The sequence below is a fragment of the Nipponia nippon genome, unplaced genomic scaffold, assembly GCF_047370975.1.
Source record: "Nipponia nippon isolate SJK-2023a ecotype South Korea unplaced genomic scaffold, ASM4737097v1 scaffold_15, whole genome shotgun sequence".
In the NCBI taxonomy this organism is placed as follows: domain Eukaryota; kingdom Metazoa; phylum Chordata; class Aves; order Pelecaniformes; family Threskiornithidae; genus Nipponia; species Nipponia nippon.
The window spans coordinates 1,093,280-1,116,694 of NW_028262331.1; the positions used below are offsets into that span (position 1 = coordinate 1,093,280).

The 23,415-nt window shown below is 64.2% G+C and overlaps 1 protein-coding gene across 2 annotated transcripts; it reads left to right on the forward strand.

Annotated features, from left to right (window-relative positions):
* The first annotated feature begins 5,457 nt into the window (after positions 1-5,457).
* On the forward strand, positions 5,458-19,010 carry SEPTIN4 (septin 4). 2 transcript variants are annotated; one of them, XM_087751471.1, is made up of 13 exons: positions 5,532-5,562; positions 10,649-10,780; positions 11,017-11,316; positions 11,544-11,637; positions 11,747-11,833; positions 12,717-12,840; positions 13,015-13,149; positions 13,239-13,356; positions 13,713-13,814; positions 14,195-14,291; positions 14,438-14,600; positions 16,735-16,834; positions 17,080-19,010. In XM_087751471.1, exons 1-13 carry the CDS (start codon positions 5,560-5,562, stop codon positions 17,137-17,139), a joined length of 1,515 nt encoding a protein of 504 aa, XP_087607597.1. In that variant the 5' UTR covers positions 5,532-5,559; the 3' UTR covers positions 17,140-19,010. The 2 variants fall into 2 exon arrangements, with proteins under 2 accessions (XP_087607598.1, XP_087607597.1); XM_087751472.1 differs by lacking the exon at positions 10,649-10,780 and having other exon boundaries at positions 5,458-5,562.
* Positions 19,011-23,415: the final 4,405 nt, after the last annotated feature.

Here is a 23,415-nt window from a genome sequence, read left to right on the forward strand (position 1 = left end):
CGCGGGGACAGCGGCTGCCTGCGGGCAGCGGGGTGACAGGCAGTAGGGTCCTCATGAAGCTTGAGGAGATGTGTAAAGAGAGGAGGTGCTAGGGTCCGGTCGGGGCACCCAGCTCTATAGGGATGTCCAGAGCTGGAGAGAAGGGTTGCTGGGATCCCACCAGGGTGCCCAGCTCCATAGTGATGTGGGGAGCTGGGGAAGGATTTCTGGGGTCCACTTGGGGCACCCAGGACCATAGGGACATGGGGAGCTGGAGAGGGGTCATTGGGGTCCGGCCAGGGTGTCCAGCTCCATAGGGACATGGGCCCAGGTCCCCATCCTTGGCCGCAGGAAGGTTGGCCCACACTGGAGGATATTCCAGTGAGCAGGAGGTGGCAGTGGGGACCTCCAGAGCCCTTTCCACAAATGTTTCTGTGGCTCTGCCCATCCCTGCTTTGAGCTGGAGCCTGGACCAGAGATGTCCTGACATGTCTCCTGTCCTACACCCCTCTGATCCACCATGCTACGCCTGGGGCCTGGCTCTGCAGGGTCTCTGTCATGGTTGGCACTATCCCCAGAGCAACCCTTTGTCCCCTGGGCACAGTGTCCATCCTTCCAGCTCAGGACTGGGGACTTTGCATGGTCCCGGAGCAGCCTGAGCCCTCCTTCTGTGTGTCACTGTCACAGCCCCCTGTCCGCCCAGCAGCCTGGGCTGGGACAGGAGCCACCTCCTTGGGTCACACATGGCACTGGGTCACCAGGACCAGGTGGCTCCATGGGGTGAATCCAGACCCCAGAAACCCCCGTGGGGTGCCAAGGCCGATGCTGGTGGGTCGGTACCCGCCTGCCTCAGTTTCCCCTCTTGCTGGGGCGTGGGCCAGGGGTGCTGGATGCGGGGATGGGAAGAAGGGGCCATTGCTCCAGCTCCCTGTCCCCCCACAGACGGGGCTGACAAGAGGCACGCCGACGTTCTCTGGTCCCTGAAAGGTGAGGCTCGCCCGGAGCAAAGCTGGGCAGGGAAACCCCCTGGGCCACATGTTGCCACCTTGCTTGCTGACGGTTTTTGTAGGGTCTACGTAAAAGTGGTGTTTTTAAACACAGCACCGGGGCTACGGCTCTCCTGTGCTTCCCTGCAGCATCGCTGACTTCCCTGATCGCCCACCCGTCCCTGCCCCTCTCTGCCAACCGGGGACACGTGGGTCCCATCCCTGACCCGACTGGTGGTCCTGGGGGGGACACAAGGACATGGGGGGGACAAGCCAGGGCTTAGCAGGGGGCCCAGGAAAACCCCAGCCACTTCTGATGGGAAAACTTGTTTCTCCTTGGTTGCGCTGCTGTCCTCCTCCGGCTCCGGTGCAAACCCCTTCCTGGCCGCGACTCCAGAGGAGGAGGTAAGTGATGGGCTGGGGCTGCGGGGTGGGAGCTTGGGGTGACACCGGGGTGCTCCTGATTCCCCACCGCCACCAGTTCCCCAGGCCTGGCACCAGAGATGGGCAGCACTGGCTGGTGAATCCTTTGCAAAGGGTTTGCTGGGGCTGGTGACATGTGATGAGTTGTGGGAGGGCTCAGCCAGGGTGGGTGGGCAGGCAGGAGGCCTGCGCTGCTGGGGCTTGGGGTTGGGACCTCCTGGGCTTGCAGGTTTGCATGGCTGTGGCTCTCTGCCCCCACTGCTGTGCCAGCATCCCAGGGAGCTCCCCCTGCGCCCCTCCGAGGGGCTGGCACTGGCCGGACACCGGGAAGCACAGCCTCTGACAGCCCCCAGACCCCCCTGACCTTGACCGGGGACTGGAGCTGTATGGAGAGGGACAGGCTGGGGGGCTCGGAGCAAGGGTGACCCTGGCGCATGGGTCTGGGGGGCTGGGAGACCCTGGTGTGTGGGTTTAGGGCTTGGGAGGCCCCGGTGCATGGGTCTGGGGGGCTGGGAGACCCCAGAACATGGGTTTAGGAGGCTGGGAGACCCTGGCATGTGGATTTAGAATTTGGGGGACCCCACCATGTCCAGGGGATCCCACCAAGAACGTTTGGGGGCTATTTGCTGCCTAGCAGGGATCCAGCACAGGGAGCGACCCAGGCACAGGCAGCCCTTACAGGCTCAGATAAAGGGAAAGAAGGCAAAAGGCAGGAAAACCCCAGGCTTTTGGGGTGCCACCCTGAGCACAGACCCTCAGCCCACCCGGACGCCATGCTCACGATGGCTGGAGCAGATCTTGTGGGGTGCACGATGTGGTTCAACCTCTCCGTGCCGGGAAAAATGAGTTTCTCCCCAACTTGGAGGCTGTTTGACTGCTTCAGAGACTGGAAAGCCCAGCCTTCCTGCCCGGCTGCCACCTCTGCCCGTCCTTCGGGGTGGCTTTTGGGACGGACCCTTCAGGACTTTGTCCCCTGGGACATTTTATTGGGAGTAGCTGCGAGGTGTTCCGCTCTGGCTGGCATTCCTCAGCCCAGCCTCTGCGCTGGGAAGGCCCCAAAACCGGACCCGTGCAACAGAAAGAGCTAAAAATAGCGGTTCTCACAGTGGATGCAGAAAAGCATCCAAATATGCGGCCTCTGAACCTGCCAGCAGCCGAGGACAGGGCCGACCCCCCCACCCCATCCCATGCCCAGCAGACCCCCCGTGGCCTCTATGACCCCAAATCTTCTCTCACTGAACCCCCCCCTTTGAAGCCCCCCCGGAGCAACCAAAGCCACTGGGACCCGCCTTGGGCACTGGGACGACGCTGGGTGCAGGCAGGGGTAAGCGGGCAGCGCCCCGGGTGCAGGCAGCGAGGAGGCAAGGGGTTAACCTCCCCACGCCCGCCGGATGCAGCATCCTGGGCTGGGCTCTTTCCATCTTGTTTTGGTTTGGAGGAATAAAAGCTTTGGCAGCGACGTAGCCACTTCCCAAAATAACTCAGCCTCCCATGGTAATTATAGAGCTCTGGTCCCCAGTAGCGGCTCGCGGTGGCTTCTCGGCCCTGCTGTGCCGTGCTGGGACCTGATAACGCTGCTGCCAGCCAGGACGAGGGAGACCGGGGTGCCTCGGGGACCTCGGGGACTTCTCGAGCAGCACCAGCCTCCCTTGGCGTCACCGTCGCTCCCCTTGCGTCATCCCCCGGCCGAGAAAAATGCAGCCCCTTGAATTCCCACTCCACAGCTGATCCCTTCAGCTTTTAATGCTCTATTTAAAGCCCAAGCTGCAGCTCGCTGGCCTTGATGGGCGCCGGGCTCCTGGACCAAGGCCCTGGCAAGCCAGCGGCCACTCCAGGCTGTGCCTGCCGGCGTGGCTGAGAACACCCAGCTCATCACAGCAGTGCCCAGCCCGCCTTCCCATGCCCCGTGGGGCTCAGCGCTGCTCCTTGAAGGGCAGGGAGAGACAGGGCTGAGCTCCTGGAGCGCCCGAGCCTGTAATCCCCAGTAATCTCAGAGGAAAGCGCTTGCTGCGGGGGATTAGAGATGCAAACAGCCACCCTCACCTGCCCAGCCCTGCCCGCTCCCCTGCCTGCGGTGCTGCCTGCAGCCCCCTGGCCAGCAGCAGGCGAGGAAGGGCTGCCAGGTGAGCAGGCTTGCTGCCCGGCCGCCCCAGATGGACAGGGTCCGGGTGGCTGCTGGGGCTCCCCAACGCCGCGTTGAGCCTGCGTCGGTTATTTATGGGAATAAAGGGAATGCGAGCCATCTGGCCACAGCCTGGCCCCGTAACACGGTGGGGGACGAGGCCCTGGGCAGTGACAAGGTTGGAGACAAGGCTGAGGTGGTCCCCAGCCTCGGTGGGAGTCTCTATGCGGGGCTGGATCCAGCTTTTCCTGCTGGGAATTACCACTGGCTTCGTCTTATGGATAGGGAAACTGAGGCAGGGAGGAGCTGCCCACGAGAAGGATGCTCTGGGGATGTGTGTGGCCTTGTCACCACCCTGGCATGGGGTGCATTTGGAGGGGACAAGGACAGACCCCATGGGCGGCTGGACCGGGAGGCTGAAATCTGGGGATGGCTGAGCCTCTGCCAGCGGCTCACCGCAGGGAACGGCCACCGCCGGCCAAGGCTCCCCCGGCCCCTTTCATGGCCGGGAACACAAGCGCCCCACGCCGCCCCGGCCGGCTGTGCCAGCGTCCTCCCCTGCCCTCGGCGGGGCCGTGGGGATACAGCCACGTGCCACTGGCACTCGCTGCCTTTGGAAGCACGGGGCTGGGGGCATCCCGGGAAGGGGCTGCAACCCCTGGCATGGGATCGGGAGAGGGACACAGCCCGCGGGGTTGCTGGTTCCCCCTGTCAGATTTCCAGCCCGCCAGCCAGGCGCAGCCGAGCCAAGGCAGGGCCACGGGCAGGATCGCCCGGCATCAGCCCCGGGCAAGGCTCCGGGAGGGGGAGGCAGGCTGGGATTTTGCAGAAGGGGCGCTGGGAAAGAGTGGGATCCAGTGCCCCATGCCCAGTGCAGTCCCCGGCATGTGGTGCCTGACGTGTGCCAGCATGTTTGCTTGGTGCTCAGTACCTGGTGCGTTGTTCCCAGTACCCAATACCTGCTAACTGGTACCCAGTGCCCGGTGCCCAGTGCTCCCAATATCCAGTGACTGGTGTGCAGTGACTAGTGCCCAGTGCCTCCTGCCCAATACTTGGTACCTGCTGAGCAATGCCCAGTACCGGTACCTGCTGCCAGGAGGTCAATCCCTGGTGCTGGGGCCGTTCCCTCTCACCCGGACCAGTACCCGGTGCTGGTGCCCTGCACCTGGTACTGGTGCCCTGCACCACGTGCCAATGCTCTGGACCCAGTGCAGGTGCCCTGTTCCCGGTACCCAGTGCCCTGGACCAAGGGCCTGGTGCTGGTGCCCTGTGCCCAGTGCCAGTGTCCCATTGCCGATGCTGGAGCCCCGTGCCTGGTGCTGCTGCCTTGCATCCCTGTCCCGTGCCCAGTGTGCAGTGCCTGGTGCATGATGCTGGTGCCGGTGCCCAGTGTACAGTGCTGGTGCCCAGTGCCCAGTGCAGGTGTCCTGTTCCCAGCACCCCGTGCCCTGGACCAAGGCCCTGGTGCTGGTGCCCCATACCCCGTGCCCCGGTGCTGGTGTCCCAGTGCTGATGCTGGAGCCCCGTGCCTGGTCTGCAGTGCCCGGTGCCTGGTGCATGATGCCAGTGCCGGGTGCTAGTGCCAGTGCCCAGTGTACAGTGCCTGGTCCCAGTGCATGGTGCCAGTGCCCGGTGCCAGTGCTGGGTGCCCATGCTGGAGCCCCGCACCCGGTCCGCAGTACCCGGTGCAGGATGCCAGTGCTGGGTGCTGATGCCGGTGCCGGGTGCTGATGCCGGTGCCCGGTGCTGGTGCTGGGTGCCGATGCTGGAGCCCCATGCCCGGTCCGCGGTGCCCGGTGCCTGGTGCGGGATGCCAGTGCCGGGTGCCCGGTGCCGGGTGCTGATGCCGGTGCTGGCGCCCCGTGCCCGGCCTGCAGTGCCCGGTGCCGGTGCCGGTGCCGGTGCCGCGGGGCCGCCCCTCCCCGCCCGCCCGCCCCGCCCCGGGCCGCCCCCGCCCCCGCCGGCTGCTATTTCTGCTAATCCCGGCGGCGGGGCCCGGCCGTGCCGCTCGGCAGCCGCCGCTCCCGGACGGCGCCCGGCGCCGCAGCCATGGTAAGGCCGGCAGCGGCGGGGGGGGGCGGACCGGGCTGCACCGCACCGGGGGGCCGGGCCCGCTCCCGCATCCCGCTGCCCTCCGTGAAGGTGACGGTGCGGCGGGGGCGGAGCGGGCCGGGGCCACCGGTGCCGCAGCGGGGCGGGGAAGGGGGGGAGGGCACCTGCCCGGTCCCGGTGGGCAGCAGCCGGGCAGCGTCCCGGGACCAGCCCTGGGGGAGGTGGAGGGGGGGGTACAAGGGGACCGCCTGCTCGCCGCCCCTCACCGTGGCATCGGGGCGGGCGCCTCCCGGAAAGGCGCACCTGCCTGTCCCCGGCGTGTCCCTGCGTGGGCAGTGGGGGGGGGAGGCTGCTTTCGGGTGGCTTCGAGCTGAGCATCGGTCACCCAGGCGTGCTTTTGGCAGGTCCCCCGGGCTGCGGTCCCGGTGGCGCTGCCAGGCTGGCCGGGCCCTCCTGCGGGGACTGTCACGCACGCCTGGAGCCCGGCTGCGCTTCGGAGCCGTCTCTGCAGTTACCGGCAAGGTCCGGAGCCGCCAACGGCCTTCCCAGCTCGGTGGGAGCCTGTCCGGCATCGCTCGTCCTGCCTCACCCCTCTTTAGTGGTGGCAGGTCCCCAGGAGCCACTCGTCAGGGCCACGGGGACCTCGAGGCACTCGCCGTGCCCAGGGTGGGAATGGAGATGGAGGGTCATGGCCATGGCTGGCGTGGCAGTGGGGTTGCGGCCACTTGGACAGGCGCCCTTGGTGGGGACCATCGCGGCCGTCCTGCCCCGGCAGCCGCCGTGGGAACAGGACCGGCACATTCCTCCGGAGCTGGACGCAGTGTAACCAGATAGGAGGGCGGCTGGCGGAGCATGTCGCAACCGGCTCCGGCGAGCGCCTTCCCAAAAAGCTCCAAAATGTGGCTTTGGGGATGGACAGATCCAGGCTTGGAAACATCTGGGGGGGAGGACAACAGCGGCAGCTGGGTACCAGGGAGGAGCTGGGCTCCCTTGTCCATGCACGTGGGGAGAGCTGGCGCTGGAGGCGGGTGTGGACGCGCCCAGACGGACCCGCGGAGGTGGAGCCGATGCCCCCTGACACCGGTGCCACATCCCTCTGTCCCCAAAGTGGCCGACAGTTCAGCCGGAGAAGCGGGATGAGCAACGGCTCCTCTCGACCTCAGCTCCTGGCTCTTAGTGGGCTGGATCTTCTCTGCCATCCCCACGTGCTGAGATGTCGCCTTGTTTCCAGCCCGGACAGGCCCCGCTGTCGCTTCCCGGCTCACGGGGAGCTACCGTGCGTGGTCCCAAACTGGGGTCCCCACGTGGGCACTCGCGGGTCCTTCGAGCTGGAGGATTCCGTGCAGGAAAGGGGCTGGAGCTGCTGCACTGAGGGATGTGTCAGAAAGGCTCTTGTCCCGTCTGCTCGCCCGCCTGGTGCTGGCACCCTGCCTGGACTGGGCACCCGTGCCGCTGCCTGCCCCTGGGTCCATAGGGTGCCCGGCACCCTGCTCCTGTTAAAGCTGTTGGTAAACTCAGTTTCCCAACTGGGATACTGCCAGTGGAGTGGGAGGGGAGAGCTGGGGGTAAGAAACTCGGATCGCAGCGTGCCGGCAGGAGCATCCCATGCATCTGGAGGCAGGTTGGAGCAGGCGCAGCCCAGGTGCCCGCTGCCCCGGGGAAGAGCCAGGCTCCCCGGGCTGGTCCTGGCAGAGCTGGGCTTTGCTGGGGGCCACTGTGTCCTTGTCCCACACGGGGCTCGTGCCTTTGAGACGGGTTGTTTGTGCCTGGGATGCTCAGCCATCGTGCCACAGCGGAGTGGTGCGTGCTGTGCCGTGGGTGGCACATCTGGATGTCACCTTTAGGTGGGCTGGGGACACCTCAGCCAGCCTGGCTGTGGTGACAGCACCTTGCCGGGACGTTTCCTTTTTCCCCCTGCAGAAACAGGCTGGGAAAACACATCCCATGGGAATGTGGTGCCAGGCAGAAGGATGCTAATGGGCAGCCAGTGGCTTTCCCAGCTCAGGTTTTGCCCGCTGTCCCCGTTCTCCCCTCTGGCACGGCCCTCCGGCTGTCACCGTGGGGGAAGGTGTGATGCAGCGTGACAGGCAGGGACGAGGCAGCGCGAGTGCCACCTCACTGGAGCTGCTGGGCCGGTGACAGCCCCGTCACCGAGTGCCGGCTCGTGCGCAGCCGGGCGTGTAATCCGCTTATGGGGGCACCGGTGCAGCCCCAGGCTCTTGCTGCGGTAAATCCCTGCTCCTGCGGGGAGCGCGGGGTGGGATGGTTGGAAAGCAGTGGGTGTTGTAGGAGAGCTGTGCTACACCGGGCAGCGAGGTTTGGGGGGTGCAGGGAACCGCTGACAGGGTGCAGAGCCCGGCCAGGCTGGTGGGGTGGTGGTGGGGTGCTGCAGCCTGCGATGGCAGGGGGAAAGGGGCTGCAAAGTCATCGGGGAGATGCGATGTCAGCCAGGCATGGCGGCACTGCTCCCCTGGGACTGGGCTGAGCAGGGACGGGTGGGGACGGTTGAGTGACCTCGAAGCTGGGGGGGGAAGATTCGGCGCTGGGGTTAGGAGCGTGGCTGGGACCCAGGGATGCTGGGGACGGTCACATCCAGGTCCCTCTCCGCGTCCGGCGGGCTCGCGGTTCATTGCACCTGTCTGGCCCCAGCCGATGCTTCGGGGCTTTTTAGCATTTTCCTGGCGAACGCAGCCCTCGACCCCGGCTCCGTGCCTGAGCTGCTCTGATGCATCTCGATATGCATCAAAGTGAATCACCGTCCCGGTGACCCCCGGCGGTGACAGCTCGGGTGCCCTCGCTGCCACCCGCAGTGCCTCCTGAGGCACCCTTAACCCTTTGCCTCCCCAAGGATGAGCCAGGGAAGCTGAAGCAGGACCACTGGAGCTCCTGCCAGGAAGCCCTGTGGTGGGGCTTCTCCCAGCCCAGGGTTGGGTCCTTCCTAGCTGGACCCATCAGGCCCAGCCGGAGCTGCGACTTGGAGCTGTGTGGGGAAGATTTAATGGTCAGGTGCAAAAATGTTGAGATTTCAAACAGGCTTTTGTGGGAAACCAGGTTTCTCCCCTTGAAGAGGCTGGGGGGCCCTGCTGGGGCGGCTGCGGGGTGCTCCAGGATGGGGAGTGGGAGAGGACCTGGTGTGCACCGGGATGGAGGAGGGTTTTTCCGTCCCGGGATGGAGGAGGGTTTTTCCGTCCCGGGATGGAGGAGGTTTCTGTCCCGGGATGGAGGAGGTTTCTGTCCCGGGATGGAGGTGTCTGTGAGGGCTGAACGTCCTCCTGGGCTGTAGCCAAGCTGTGTGCTCAGCCCAGGGGGGCTGGTGCTGCTGGTGGTGATGATGGTGCTGGTTGTGCAGCCCCCCAGAACCTGCCTTGCCGCCTCCTTGGTGCTTTGCTGGTCTTTGACATCTCGACAGCTGGGCAGCAGCTGGGTTTGGCTCTGCCCTGGGGCTCCCTCTCCCCTCCTGTGCCCCCGACACTGGTCCTGCCCCCCAGCACTAACAGGGGCTGTGCCTGGCTGCTGGGTGCCGTGGGCGCCTGGGCCACGGTGCCTGCCCAGGGTGGAGTTATGCTAATGCTGCTCCCCATCCCTCGGTGCAGCCGGGGTACCGCTCGGCATCCTCTCCCGGCCACGGGCAACGCTGGCTCTGCCATGGCCACCTGCCCCGAGCTGCAGCCTGGGCAAGAGGTATGAGGGCCGTGTCACTCCCTGGGGGGTGAGAGAGGGGGCAGACAGGGATAGGGGACCCAGAGTACCCCGCTGCTGCCGGGAGGTGCCACAGCCGATGCTCCATCCCCGGGACAGCCTTGCTGGGGGATGCACTTGCTGCAGGACCCCCGAGGATGCTGTGCGGACCCCCAGGGATGCTGTGCAAACCCCCTCTATGCCGCAGCATCACCGAGGCCATCGGCTTCTCTGGGGTGGGGGATGAGGGGGAGCCCTGAAGGGCTGGAGCCCCATGGGATGGAGCGGCAGCGGGGCTGGGAGCGCTTGGCGGTGGCAGCAGCATCTCCCATCCTTGTGTGGCCCCTGGCCAGGCTCTGCTGCAGCGGGGGCTGATGCTGAGCCCCAGGTCAAGGTCGGTGTGGAAGAGGATGCTGTGGTCTGTCGACACATTGGGGGATCGGGGAGTGCAGGGACCCCGCAGCCCTGACCGTGGGGGCACCCACTGCCCCCCCAGCCTGGCGCCATGTCCCCCCGTGCCAGTGGCCACAGGGCTAGTGGGGAGCGGGGGGCAGGAGTGTGAGCACGCAGCCCCGGTAGCGCCGTGACCTTGTTTCCAGTCCGCTAATTCGGTGCATCTTGCCTTGCCGCCGGCACGGCTGCTGTCCCTGCCGATGGAGCGGGGACATGGGATGGGGGAGGACACGTGTCCCCATGGAGGGCTCTCGCCTTGAGGCCCTGATCTGGGGGCACACTGACCCCCAGGTGGGAGCCTGCAGGGTAGGGGGTTCCCCCAGACCCTGTGTGCCCCCCATTTGGGGCGGGTCTCCCTGCCCATGGGGCTGGGGTCTCCCGGCAGTTCCCGCAGCGGGGCATCAGGGACCCTGGTGCCTGCTGGCAGGAGGGCTTGGTCCTGCCGGAGCCGCTGCCGGACATGCCCTTGGGAACGCGTCTCCTCCCGCCAGCGCTTGTAAACAGGATGTGGAGCCTTCCCAGTCCCAGCGTCCCCGTCCCTCATCCCAGCCCCGCCACCCCACGGGGCCACCAGCTCGGGGGCCACAGCGCCCAGCCCCCCCGACCTCTGCCTGGGGCTGCTGCCTGCACCAGCTCCAGCATGGGCAGAGCCAGGGCGAGGGGGTGTCGGGCTCCCGGTGCGTGCGAGGACACGGCCTGAGCGTGGCCACGGGGTTTGTAGCCCCTTTGCCCGTGGCATTGGTGATGGCCGTGGGTCAGGTCCCCTGGGACTGCAGGGATGGCAGCCCCGTGTGCCATCACCCACGCTGAGACCCTGCGAGTGGGCAGGCAGACCCCTCCCTACCATCTGCCTCCCCCCCTGGGTCCAGCCCCACTCCCAGCTCCTCCACCACTGCTCTTCATCTCTTCTTGGTGTTTCTCTCTCCTCCCCGGCGCTCCCTCCCTGTCCTCCCAGCAGGCCATAGGGTATGTGGGGGTCCTGGCTACCCCAGAAGACCCTGAGGAGCGGCGGGGTGCCCAGGGGGAAGGTCCCAGTCCCTGTCCCCCGGAGTGCCAGGAGCTGACTGCCGTCCCCATGCCGCAAGCTGTAAGCGCCCAGGATGCATGGGACTATGGCTGTCCCTGCTGCCATCCCCATGGCTGTCCCCAGGGTGGTGGCTGGTCCCCTGGGGTGGCTATGTCCCCCCTCTCCTCCCATCCCTGCCATCCTTGGGGTGCATGTGTCTGCCTGCTGTGGCCTGGGGGCTCATGATGCTGAGTTGGGTGATGCCACCTTGGGCTGGCACTGCCACCATTGGTGTCACCTCCTCCCTTGGTTCCCAGATAAAGCGTTTCCTGAAGGAGGACTCGGAGGAGGCTGAGCTGACCCAGCTCCTGCGGGATTGCCCACCGGCCGACAGCCCCAGGAAGGTGGAGCCCCCGGAGAGCCGACGGGAGCCTGGCCACCCCCTCTGTGGCGTGGGCAGGGTCCCCCCTGATGAACCTGCCGACGAGAGGGATGCCAGGATCTTCTCCCGGTCTCGACCCTTGGATTTCCAGCAGCACATCACCGCCCCACCGCCCCCCAGCCCTAATCGCCCCCGGAGCCCCTGGGGGCAGCTGGACCCCTACGACTCCTCCGAGGTGCAGGATGCGTCTGCGGGGACTGGGGGGACACAGGGCAAGGGGCTGCAGGAGTCACAGCGGAGGATGCTCCCACCCTCCAAACCCAAGGGGTTCGGGCAGCCACGGTTCCTGCGGTGCTCCAACCCTGGGGGACTACTCTGGGAGGGGGGAAAGGGGGCGGCCTCCCAGGCTGAGGGGTGGGTGGGTTGGTGGCATCCCCTGTCCCACATCCCCTCTGCCCGCAGGATGACAAGGAGTATGTCGGCTTTGCCACGCTGCCCAACCAGGTCCATCGGAAGTCGGTGAAGAAGGGCTTCGACTTCACCCTCATGGTGGCAGGTACAGGGTGGGCTGAGCCTGGCAGGGGGATGCTGACCCCTCTGTGGATCCCAAAATCCATGGTAGGGCGTACCAGCTTCCCCCCCTCACCCTTGTGCCCTTTTCCTAGGGGAATCCGGGCTGGGCAAGTCCACCCTGGTCAACAGCCTCTTCCTGACGGACATGTACAGAGACCGCAAGCTGCTGAACGCTGAAGGTGAGGGGGGACATTCCCAGCGATGGGGTGTCCTGGGTGTCCCAGGGGGGTGGCAGAGCCCTGTGCCACTCCCAGGGCACTGCAGCCCTTCTCCCTGCCCACCCAGGCTCCTCCGGGTCTCCAAAGCCACGTGAAGCATGTTGCCAGCTGCCCACCGGCGCTGGGAGTTGCTCCAAGGCAACAGGGACCCCTTCTGCCCGGCGCGGGGAGCCCTCACTGGGGCTTTGTCCCTGCTGGGAAAACAAGCCCCAGCTTGTTGGGGATCGGCTGGAGCCACAGCAAATCCGGCAGGCTGCGGGCAGTCGGGGTCCAGGACAAAGTGCTGTTCAGCTGCAGCCAATTTTTAAACTAAAATCGCCCAAACTTGCCCAAATCCCCAGGGGTTGGAGGCAGTTGTTTGATTTGTTTTGAGGCGGTTGTTTGATTTGTTTCCGTTGCTCAGAGCAAAAGCCAAAACGCGTGTGGCCGTGTGCACACGATGCAACGGGAGCATCCTTGGGGATGCAGGGACATGGAGGGATCCTGGGGGTATAAGGGGCACGCGCAGTCCCGGAGCCATGGGGTACAGGGAGCCGCAAATGCTCCCGCAGTGATGCCTGGCCCCAGCAGCCCCCCGTGCTGCTGGAGCCAGGCTGTCACGGGGTGGCGGTGGCACAGCCACCGAGGGAGGCGTGCACATCCATGTCGGGATGTGGGAGGCTGTGGCATGGAGCATCCCATCTTGGTGCTGGACCCTGGCGCTCGTGGGGACTGATCCTGCAAAGCCACCTCAGCCCTCCGGGGTGCAGGGTGACACACGGGGACTTCAGCATCTCCCCATGTCACCCCCATCCTCCCTCGCCTGGGGTATCCCCCTCCATCTTCATGTCTCCTGCCACTGCAGAGCGCATCACGCAGACGGTGGAGATCACCAAGCACGTGGTGGACATTGAGGAGAAGGGTGTCAAGCTGCGCCTGACCATTGTGGACACGCCGGGCTTTGGTGATGCTGTCAACAACACGGAGTGGTGCGTCCCATGGAGGGGTGGCAGCGGGGTCTCCCCAGGGCCAGGCAGCGCCGCTGTGGGTGCCAGCAGCTCCAAGGGTGGGATGCTGAGCCATGGGAGGTGTTGAGCTGGGGATCCAGGGAAAGCCCGGGGGTCCTGAAGGGAACTCTGATGGTCACCTCCCTGTCCCCACAGCTGGAAGCCAGTGGCTGACTACATCGACCAGCAGTTTGAGCAGTATTTCCGTGACGAAAGTGGCCTCAACCGGAAAAACATCCAGGACAACCGCGTCCACTGCTGCATCTACTTCATCTCGCCCTTTGGCCATGGGTACGGGCAGCCCCTGCCTGCACTGCCAGGCTGGGGGCTTGCTGGGGAAGGGGCTTGGTGGGATGGTGCTCACTGGGTTTCCTCCACAGGCTCCGGCCCCTGGACGTGGAGTTCATGAGAGCCCTGCACCAGCGGGTGAACATCGTGCCTGTGCTGGCCAAGGCTGACACCCTGACCCCTGCCGAGGTGCACCGCATGAAGAACAAGGTAAGGGGAGGTCAGCCCAGCCTGGAGCCATCCCAGCAGATCCCTGGGGATGGGGGTGCCCTGGGGGCTGGGGTCCTCACTGGCTGGGGGCTGCCTCCATTCCCTGCCTGGACTTTGCTGTGGAGCATCCTCCATGCTCGCAGTGCTGTAGAGGACCACGTTGCCCACCTAGCCACCAAGGACACATCTCCCTGGTGGTCAGCTGGGGGCTGGAATAGTCTGGCAGGGCATCCATGACGCTTAGTCTGGGGGGGACAGGCTTTTGTGGGTCCTTGGGGGACACCAGTGCTGTGTGGCACTTCCCACCCCCTTTCTGAGGGCCAGAGCCCTGCCCTCAGCAGGTTTGTCTGCTCCAGATCCGGGAGGAGATCGACCACTACGGCATCCGCATCTACCAGTTCCCCGAGTGTGACTCGGATGAGGATGAAGAGTTCAAGCTGCAGGACCAGGCACTGAAGGTAGGTCTGGCTCCTCCAGCTCCATGTTTGGAGGGGCAGAGCCCCATGGCTGGGAGGACATCATCCTGGGGTACCCTTAGGACTTGTTGGGGCCACAAGAGCTCTCCGGCAGCCCCAGCGTGGTGGGGTTGGTACATATTGCACTACCTGGATGCATCACCAAGACCCCACAGGTGCCACCTACAGCTTGGTGCGATGGGGCTGGGGTGGAGAAACCCATGCCATGACTGCCTGCTGTCCCACCTGGGGCTTTCTGTAGCTGGGGCTCTGGGATATCTTGGCAAATGGGTGCTGGATGCGGCCAAGGAGATGCATATGGAGGGACGTGGGCCACGGTGGACAGGACTGAGCCCTGCTAACCCCCACCATCCTCTTGCCAGGAAAGCATCCCCTTTGCCGTCATCGGCAGCAACACAGTTGTGGAGGCCAAAGGCCGGCGTGTCCGTGGGCGCCTCTACCCCTGGGGCATCGTGGAAGGTAACGCTGGGATGTGTCCCCAGCATCCCACTGGCCTTTTGGGGACGGGGACATCGCATGCACCACCTCCATGCTGCTCAGCCCCAGGGATCTGGGGGGATGTGGGGGGGCTGGATGTGGCCCTCTGACCTCGGGCTCCCCTGCAGTGGAGAACCCGTCCCACAGTGACTTCGTGAAGCTGCGGACAATGCTGGTGAGGACCCACATGCAGGACCTCAAGGACGTGACGCGGGAAACCCACTACGAGAACTACCGCACGCAGTGCATCCAGAGCATGACCCGCATGGTGGTGAAGGAGAGGAACCGCAAGTATGGGGCCAGGAGTGGGGTTCCAGGCTGGGGGGGGGGGGCATCTCCTCTCTTTGGGGTGACCCCAGCCCATTGCGAGTAATGATCTCAGGTGGTTGGGGTTGTGTGCAGGTCCATGCTGGGCAATGTGGTGGGCTGGGCAAGGAAGCCTCGGCGGCGTGGTGGGGGGCCCTTCCCGTGCCGTTGGGCTGGGGCTGGCTGGGGGGGGATGCTCCAGCAGCGAGGGGGACCCTGTGTCCCCCAAAGGTTGGCTGGGGGGATGCTCCGGCAGTGAGGAGGACCCTGCATCCCTGCAGACTCTGGGGCCGGAGGGGGAGCCAAGCAAGCAGCCAGTGCTGGGTCTCTGCTGCTGCTACCAGCCAGAATCATGGCACTCACATTCCCTTTAGCCACCCCAAGATGCTGGGGGGAGCCCCCCACAGCAGGGTCCCTGGTGGGACTCTCAGCCCAGGGGCTGGAACAGTGCGGGAGCGAGCGGAGGCTCTGGGGGGCCAAAGCAGCGGTGCTGGCAGTGGGGGCTGGCGGCAGCTATAGGCGCCTCTAAGCTGGTCTCTCCATACGTGCCGCCGGAGCAGGCGGCATCCCTCCGCGCTGAGGCTGTGCTGTGCTGACTGCTCCACCGACTGAGCCAGGATCTGGCCGGGGCCGTGCTTGGCCCCCGCCATCCTCCTCCCCCTGCCTGTCCCCCTGACCCCTCTATAAAGTACTTGCTGGTATCCAACCCTGTCTCGGTCCTTCTGTGCCCGCACAAGGGCTGGGCAGCTGCTCTCGGGGAGAGCCGGCCCCATGGCCACCCACCTATTGCCCACACAAGTTGCCCTTGGGGTGCTGGGAGGATGCCGTGTGCTGGCGGCATCACCCTGGCTCGCTCAGGCAAGGTGGGGTTGGGGGGACATGTCACCATTTGGTGGCACCCAGCTTGTCCCAGCCAAAGGCTGCCCAAGGGAAGGGCTGCAGGGCGGGCACCCCCATCGTACTGCCCTCCCAGGGGAATGCGATTTTGGGGTGCAGGAGGCAGTGGTAGACAGGCTTTCCTGGGCTGGGGAAGCTGCTTGCCCCATTGCCAATGCCCAGCTCAAGCCTTGTCTTGCTGCCAGGGATGGAAGGAGCTCGATGCGCTCCCTCCTGGGTCCCCCCGTGGTGAGGAGCCATGACAACGGGCAGTGACTTCCAAAGTGGCTCAAAACGCAGCCAAAACCCATCCCTTGCCATGGCACGCTGGCACAGCCCCCCCGGCACAACGGGACCCTGCAGGGCAGGGGTGGCCCAGCCCGCCCGTGCAACATCCGCCGCGTCCGTCACCCCTTTGCATGCGGAGGGGCTGCACCGGCGGTGGCACGTGGTGGTGGCACGTGGCGGCATGCGTGACCCCTGCCAGCCGCGGTGGCGGTGTCCCAGCCGTGTTGTCACCCACTGGGGTGGCACGTGGCATCCACAGGGACTCGGCTGGGAGAGCTGGTCCCTCCCCATTGCCGTCGGCATGGGAGAAGCCATTGATTCGGCTGTGCCGCTGTCCGGCTGTGCCGCGGTCCTGCGCGGTGGGGTGGCCTCAGGGGGACGCAGCTCCCTTCAGCAGGGATGGGCTTGAACGGGAGCTGATGCTCAGGAAAAGGGGTGCAGAGCATCCCTGGGGCTGGCCGGGCAGCAGGGTGCCCGGGGAACCCGTCCTGCAACGGGGCTGTGGCTGTGGGAGAGAAGGGAGATGCCAAGTTCAAGATGTTTTAAGGCAGCAGAGAAAATACTGGGCAAGGAGAGCCCAACCCCAGCTTGAAGCACCCAGTGGGATGCTTCCCAAAATGCGAGAGTGTGGAGAAAGCCAGGCAGGGCTCTGTGCCCTGGGGGGTCCCTGGCACCCCTTGCTGTGGTGGTGCCTCCCTGGGTCCCCCCCAAACTGGTGCATGGCAGGTTGGGGGGTGCTGAGGTTTGGGGGGATACCTGGAGCTGCTCCTATCCTCCCCTGCCTGGAAAAAGGCCGAGTGTGGTGCTGGCCAGGGGGGCTCAGGGTCTGTGCAGGTGGGTGCTGGGTACCTGCAAGGTTTGGGGTCTCTGAGGCTGCAGCACCCATGGGGGAACGTCCCCCGTGGGGGGCCGGCGGGGCTGTGGCAGCATCCTCACCTCCTCTCTCTGTCTGCAGCAAGCTGACACGGGAAAGCGGGACAGATTTCCCCATCCCCGTCATCCCCCCGGTGCCGGATGCGGAGACGGAGAAGCTCATCCGGGAGAAGGACGAGGAGGTGAGTGTGTGTCCCCAGCCCCAGCCATGGCACAGCCGCGAGGGGCCACCCTTCCTGCAGCATCCCAGCAGCTGCGTGAGGAGGTGTTGGAGGGCCATCAGAGGGTTGTCTTCCCCCGCTCCAGCCCACAGCTCTTGGTGATCCCAATCTGTCTGGGATGCTTGACCCAAATATGTTTGCAAGGGAGCTGGTGTCGCTGGGGGGTGCCAGCGCCCCACCATGATCCTTGCTCTGGTCCCTTCCAGCTGCGACGGATGCAGGAGATGCTCCAGAAGATCCAGAAGCAGATGAAGGACTCGCACTAGCCCCCTCCTCCTCCTCCTTACCCCCCACAGATCATAAATGTTTACATCATGCTCCATCCTGCCCCAGCCCTGCTGTGAGACTCAGTACCAACGCCGCACCCGCCACCTTAAGTTGCTGCGGTATCGCCTTAGCCGACCGGCCGGCGCCCATCCCATGGGGACAGCGAGGGGACAGGGCACCCAGCCTGGGGGGCTTCTGTCCCAGCCCCATTGCTGCCCCGGCCACCCCCCAGGCTGGGGACAGCTTTGTCCCCCGAGCTTTGGCTTTCCCTCTTTCCCCCACAGCTCTGGGGAGGGCCGCCGGCCAGCCCGCTCCCCACGTCGTGTCCCTTGTCCCCATGTCACCTCAGGCTGCCTACTTACAGCCTTTATGCTCAGCTTGGCCCTGGCTTAAGGGAAGAGGAAAGGGGGGGGGGGCGGTCCCAGCCCCCCCAAACCCCCGGCTGCCCTGCTGTGGGGGACAGGGCTGCTCCCCCCGGCCTTGGCTGGCACAGAGGGCCAGTAGCTCCTGGGGACCACAGGTGACTAAGGGGATGGAGGGGCAGCCACCATCCTGGCCAGGGTGGCAGCCGGCACTCAGACACTTGGTGCTGCCATGCCAGCACTGGCGTGAGGAGGGACTGAAGCTTGGTGGTGTCTGGCCATGTGTCCTCGGCTGAGCGTCACCCCTTGGGAGCACTCCATGTCCCCGGGTGGAGGGGACAGCCATGGCACAGGGAGAACGGGGGAATCTCAGTCCCCAAAGTCCCTTGAACCCCAAGTCGGGGGCCGGGTCCCCAGCCTGGGCCTGCCCCCGATGTTGGCCCTGTAAAGCAATAACGACTGTCCTGCACCCGCGGTGCTCCCTGACCCGCGGCAACAGCATCATCCCTCGCTGGCGTTTCGGCCCCTGGTGCCACTTGCTTGTCTGTGGTGTCCCTCTGTGTCCCCAGGACGTCCCTGTCCCTGCTGCTTCCTGGCAGAGCATCACTGTGTGTCCCTGTGTCCCCCGCAAGGATGTCCCCATCCATGTTGCTTCCCATCAAAGCACTGCTGCGTATCCCCATGTTCCCGTGGGTGTTGCTGCCCGGCAGAGCACTGCAGCGTGTCCCCCCCCCAGGCTGTCCCCATCTGTGTTGCTTTCCTGCAGAGTGCTATGTCACGTCCCTGTGTCCCCCCAGGATGTCCCCATCCACGTTGCTGCTCTGCAGAGCACTGTGTTGTGTCCCTGTGTGCCCCCAGGATGTCCCCATCTGCATTGCTTTCCAGAAAAGCACTGCTGCGTGTCCCCAGGGCAAGCCCTGGCCTGCACCTCCCGGCCAGCGGCTGCAGGGCATCCCTGGGGAGATGGACCCGACCCCCCCAGCTCCCTACTCCCACCTGGGCACGGTGAAAGACGAAAGGGGATGGCAAGGCTGCAGGGCGGAGGCAGAACTGGGAGCAGTGGGATCACTGGGAGCTCGCTGGCACAGGGATGCGTCCCCTCCCCGGCAGGGCCACCCAAACCAGGGTCCCCCGGGTGGATTCACCCCTGGGTGAGGGGTTGGCACCCAGGCAGCTCAGCTGATGGGGGCTGTGTCCGGCTGAGGCTCAGGGTGGGTGCTGCAGGGTGCTGGGGCAGCGTCCGGAGCATGCCACCCGTGTCCCCGTGCCAGCCAGAGGGTCCCTTGGCCCCCGCGGGCAGGGACCCCACGGGCAGGGCCCCGCAGGGTGTATTAGCGCTTTCCTTTTTTTAATCTTGCTATTTTCTTACAGAAGTACTTACCTTTGCATGATGGTCATAGAGGCATTTATTAAAGGATAAGCAGAGTATAGGTTTATAAATTCTAATAGAGCTAGTGGAAATATTTTTATCCCTCCACAAATGTTCTCAATAAATACGGCTGACCCGGCTTGTCTGCAACCCTGAGTCGCTTCCGCGCGGGCGGTGGGCACCCCGCGTCCCTGGGTGGGTGAGGACAGGGGCTGATGGTGACTGACCCCCTGGCCTCTTGCTCCTGACTTCTGTTTCCCTGGTAAAGGCTCAAAAAATGGATGTTGGGGGGTTTGTGCTGCACCCAGCTTGGGGTGGGGTGGGAGAGCCCCGTGGGACCCAGCTCTGGCGATGAGGGGGGACAGAAGGATGAGGTCCCCCTGCCTGCTGCTGGCTCGCCCCCCTCTCATGCACTGCCTTGGGGTCCCATGGTCACCAGCGCTGCTGGTGTCGGCGCCGTGATGGGAACTGGGGGGGCAGAGCGGGGAGCCTGAGCCAGGGGATGGAATTGCCCTCCGCGTGCTGCCCCTGGGCAGCCTCGCGCCCCCCGTGGTGGGGTGAGCCCTGCTGGGAGACACCGCGGGCAGCCGGCATGGCTGGGCCTCCCCTGCAAGTACCGATGCCCAGTTACCCCAGTTTGGCTTCACCAGGAGCTGGCGGGGTGAAGGGGTAGGAGGGGTGGGCAGAGCAGCACTGGGATGGATGAGCTGTGTCTCTACCTGCCTTCCAGTGCCCCCTTCAGAGCCCCCCTCCCATGGGCATCCCTGCCCCGATGCCTTCATCACCCTGAGCATCCTCACCTGGCCCCCACCCACACCCTCCACACCCCATTTAAGCTCAGCAGCCCCCGTGCTGTGGGTATGCTTGGCCCAGCCCTGTCCTCTGTGCCCACTCACTTGCTCGTGGGGTTTCCTGGCTTCCCCCTAGGTGTTGTTTTACTTCCATCTGATGGTTGTTGGATGTGCAGTGGGACCTGCTCTGCCATGGCCCTGCTCACTGCCCCGGGATGGCGGGTGCTGGGGCCACCCACAGCCCCCAGCTTGTTTGCTGGGCAGAGCACCTTGCGCTCCCTGCTGTTCACCCCACAGGTAGGAAGCCTGTGGATGGGGGGGGAATGACTGGAAAACCAGCCTTCCCCCCCACCCCGGAGGCACCCCCAGTCCCCTGTGCCCCTGCTCTGTGCACTGTTGGTTCTCCTCATCCCTCTTCCCCTGCAAGTCCTCCCTCCGGTCCCTTTGATTCTAAATATCATCAGCTCCTCTGCTCCCCTCCGCTGGCACTCACCCCCCTGCCCTTAATATCCCTGCCGGGGTCCCCCCATTCCTCTTTGCCCCCCTACCCCAGCCAGCTCTGTTCCCCTCTGCAGGGCTTTGCTCCCACCTGGTTCTCCCCATGTTTGAGCACCTCCAGCTCAGCTCCAGTCCCCTCCATGCTCACTCACACCCCTGCACCCTCCGATCCCCTTCCCCCTCCCCATATATGTCTGGATCCTCTCCAGACCCCTCTGCTTGCTGCCTCCTAGGTTTTCCCCTGTTCTGGTCTGCCTCAAGCCCCTCCGGGGCCATCCAGACCCCTCTGCTCCTTCCTCCGCTCCCTGTGCAGCAGAGCTGCCTGTGAGGGCAGCAAGGGCTCGGGCAGGCTTTGCCCCCCGTGTCCCCCATGGATGGGACCCTGCTGCATGGTCTCACAGGAAAAGGAGCCTGGACAGGGGCTCTGCTTTCGGCTGCTCCCTCGGCTGCTTCTGGTGACCTGCGGCATGGCTGGGCTGGGACGAGCGCCAGCTGCTCCTTCCCAAGGTAAGATTGAGCCGGTCAGGTCAGCACGGAGGTTTCGGCAGTCGCTCTCCTCTTTGCTTGTGTTCTTTAGACGACCCGAATCACAGAGCACAGAATCCTTCCCATCAATATTTCTCCCAAACAGACACTGGTGTCAGAGCCAGGGAGCTCCTGAGAGAGAGCTGCACCATCCCCGCGCTGTCACGTATCCCCGTGTGGATGGCAAAAGCCTGTTGAGCCTATGGTTGTATTATTTTTCTCTGCTAAAGCAGCTGAAGCATTTCAAAGGGGTTCCCCAGTTGTCCTTGGCAGAGAGCGAAGGCCAGACTCTGCGTTCCTCTGGTCTCTGCATCACCCAAGACACACCAGTTTTGGTTTTCCACCAGGCTGAGTGGTGCTGTTGATACACTGGAGGGAAGGGGTGGCACTCAGAGGGGCCTGGGCAGGCTGGAGGAGCGGGTCCATGAGAACCTCATGAAGTTCAACCAGGTCAAGTGCAAGGTCCTGCACCTGGGTCAGGGCAATCCCCAGTAACAGTACAGACTGGGGGAGGGATGGATGGATGGATGGATGGATGGATGGAGAGCAGCCCTGTGAAGAAGGACTGGGGGATACTGGTTTGTGACAAATGGGACATAGGTGGGCTTGCAGCACAGAAAGCCAAGCGTCTCCTGGGCTGCAGCAGCGTGGCCAGCAGCTCGAGGCAGGGGATGCTCCCCCGCTGCTCCGCTCTCCTGACACCCCCCTGCAGCACCGCCTCCAGCTCTGGGCTCCCCAGCACAACACAGACAGGCCCCCGCTACAGCGGCTCCAGAGGAGGCCACCAAAATGGTCCAAGGGCTGGGACACCTCTGCAATGGAGAAAAGCTGCCTCGTGGGGAGCTCCCAGCCCCACATCCTACCCTTGCAGTTCCCAAGACAGACCCCCGTGTTGGTGGCCCTGCCTGCATCTCCTCTCCTAGAACAGCCAACAGAGCCTCTGGTTTTGGCCCCAAACTGGCTGATTTAGCCTGGTTCCTCTTCTCCCCGGAGAATAAACTCCAGTGCTGAGGCTCTGGTGACAGTCTGAGCCTGTTCCTACCCTTCATTGCACTTCATTCCATGCGATTTTGATCACATCTTTAAAAATAAAAAAAAAACCAAACCCACTCAAACCCAGCCTTCCCAAGGCAGAGATATTTCCGTGCAGCAAATGCTCCGATGTGAATTCTCCGATGTCCTATTTTAGGTTTCTCGCCAGCACTGGCTGCAGGCACCCGCGCTGGAGCTCCCGTCGAGTCTTTGGCAGTAATTGCGGTGGAAAGAAATCAGGGTTTCTCAGGGCAGAAAAGGAAATCTCTCCCCTCCTTCCCTGGGCTGTGCCACCCCACGCCTGCCACCTAATGAGACCCCAACTGGCATCAGCCCTTCCTTCCCTTCCCCGTATTTATTCATTTATTCCTTACATTATTCCTTATATTTTCCCATATTGGAGAGCCCCCTGCAGCCCCACCTCTTTTTCCAGCGTTTGGGGGTGTGTGCATGGGGTGACCCCAGCTTGGGGACCCCCCCGTGCGTGGCTCTCCTGCCCCGCAGTCTCTGTGGGCTGGGGCAGTGCCCTACCATGCCCCACGCAGCTCCCCGGCCCGTTGCCGGCAGGTTGCCCCAGGCAGGGCAGTCCCGCATGGCTCAGAGGTCACTGTGGCAGGAGGGTGCCTGGGTGCTGCTCCTGACCCAGCTGCTGCCTTCCTGGGGCACCCATGGTTGGGTTGTTTTATTTAATCCAGAAACCAAGGCACTGACCCTGGTTTCTTCCCATCCTCTCTTATACCTCTTCGCCACTTGTCACATCCATTTCCACCGCCGCCTCTCCCGGCTCCGGGCGAGGCAGCAGCAGTCAGTCTGATTGCACCCAGCACCGTCTGCCCGGTCGGGAGCACGATGCGTGGCTGTGAGCTGCTGGCTGGTGGGATGACATGCCTTCCCCTCGCCTTGCAGATGTGGTGAGGATTTGGGATGCTGTGTCTGACCGCATTCAGCAAATGCTCATGATGAAGCAGGTAGCCTTTGTATCCTCCGCTCATGACTTGATGATTTCAGTAGACCTGAAACCCCTATGCTGTTGCATGCCAGTGCTCTTCCCCTCCTTTAAAGGCGGCTAAAACATCCCAGAACTACCTTGCAGCTGGCAAAGGGGCCACAGACCAGATTGTCCATCCAGCTCTAGCAGAGAGGTCTTCAGCACGTTTTGTGGCTTCTCTGTTCCCCACAGCTGGAGTGGAAAGACCAGACCAAGGGCTTGAAACATTTTTCAGGGTTTCTCCCAAATGATGGTCCAGCTGAGGGATGTTGGCTCTGCTCTTCACCAAATACCTTTTGGAGGCTGAAGGGGAAGGAGAGGAAACACCTCAGCATATGGAGGTCTTCCCCAAAGCTTTCCATCGTCTCTTCTTGCTCCTCTGTACAGCAGGGCAGGGCACAAGGGACAAAGCACCACCAGCATGCTCTAAAAAGTCATCCTTCATTTCTACCAGCCACAAAAGGCTTATTATTTGCTCCTTCTCTTCTCCTAGGCCTTCAGGCTATCAGAATACCTGGAACCAGGACATTCGTGATTGTTGACCGACAGCTGTTGGATCTTGGATTTGGTAACGTCACTGCTGTGAGTTGGGTTTCTCGGCTACCTGAGACTTTGGCAGATGTTTGTGGGCTCATCTCTGCTCAAGCTGGTGTTCTTGGTAAGAGGAGAGATGAAAACCTTTGCTTCCCCTTGCAGCACCTTTGGGCTGT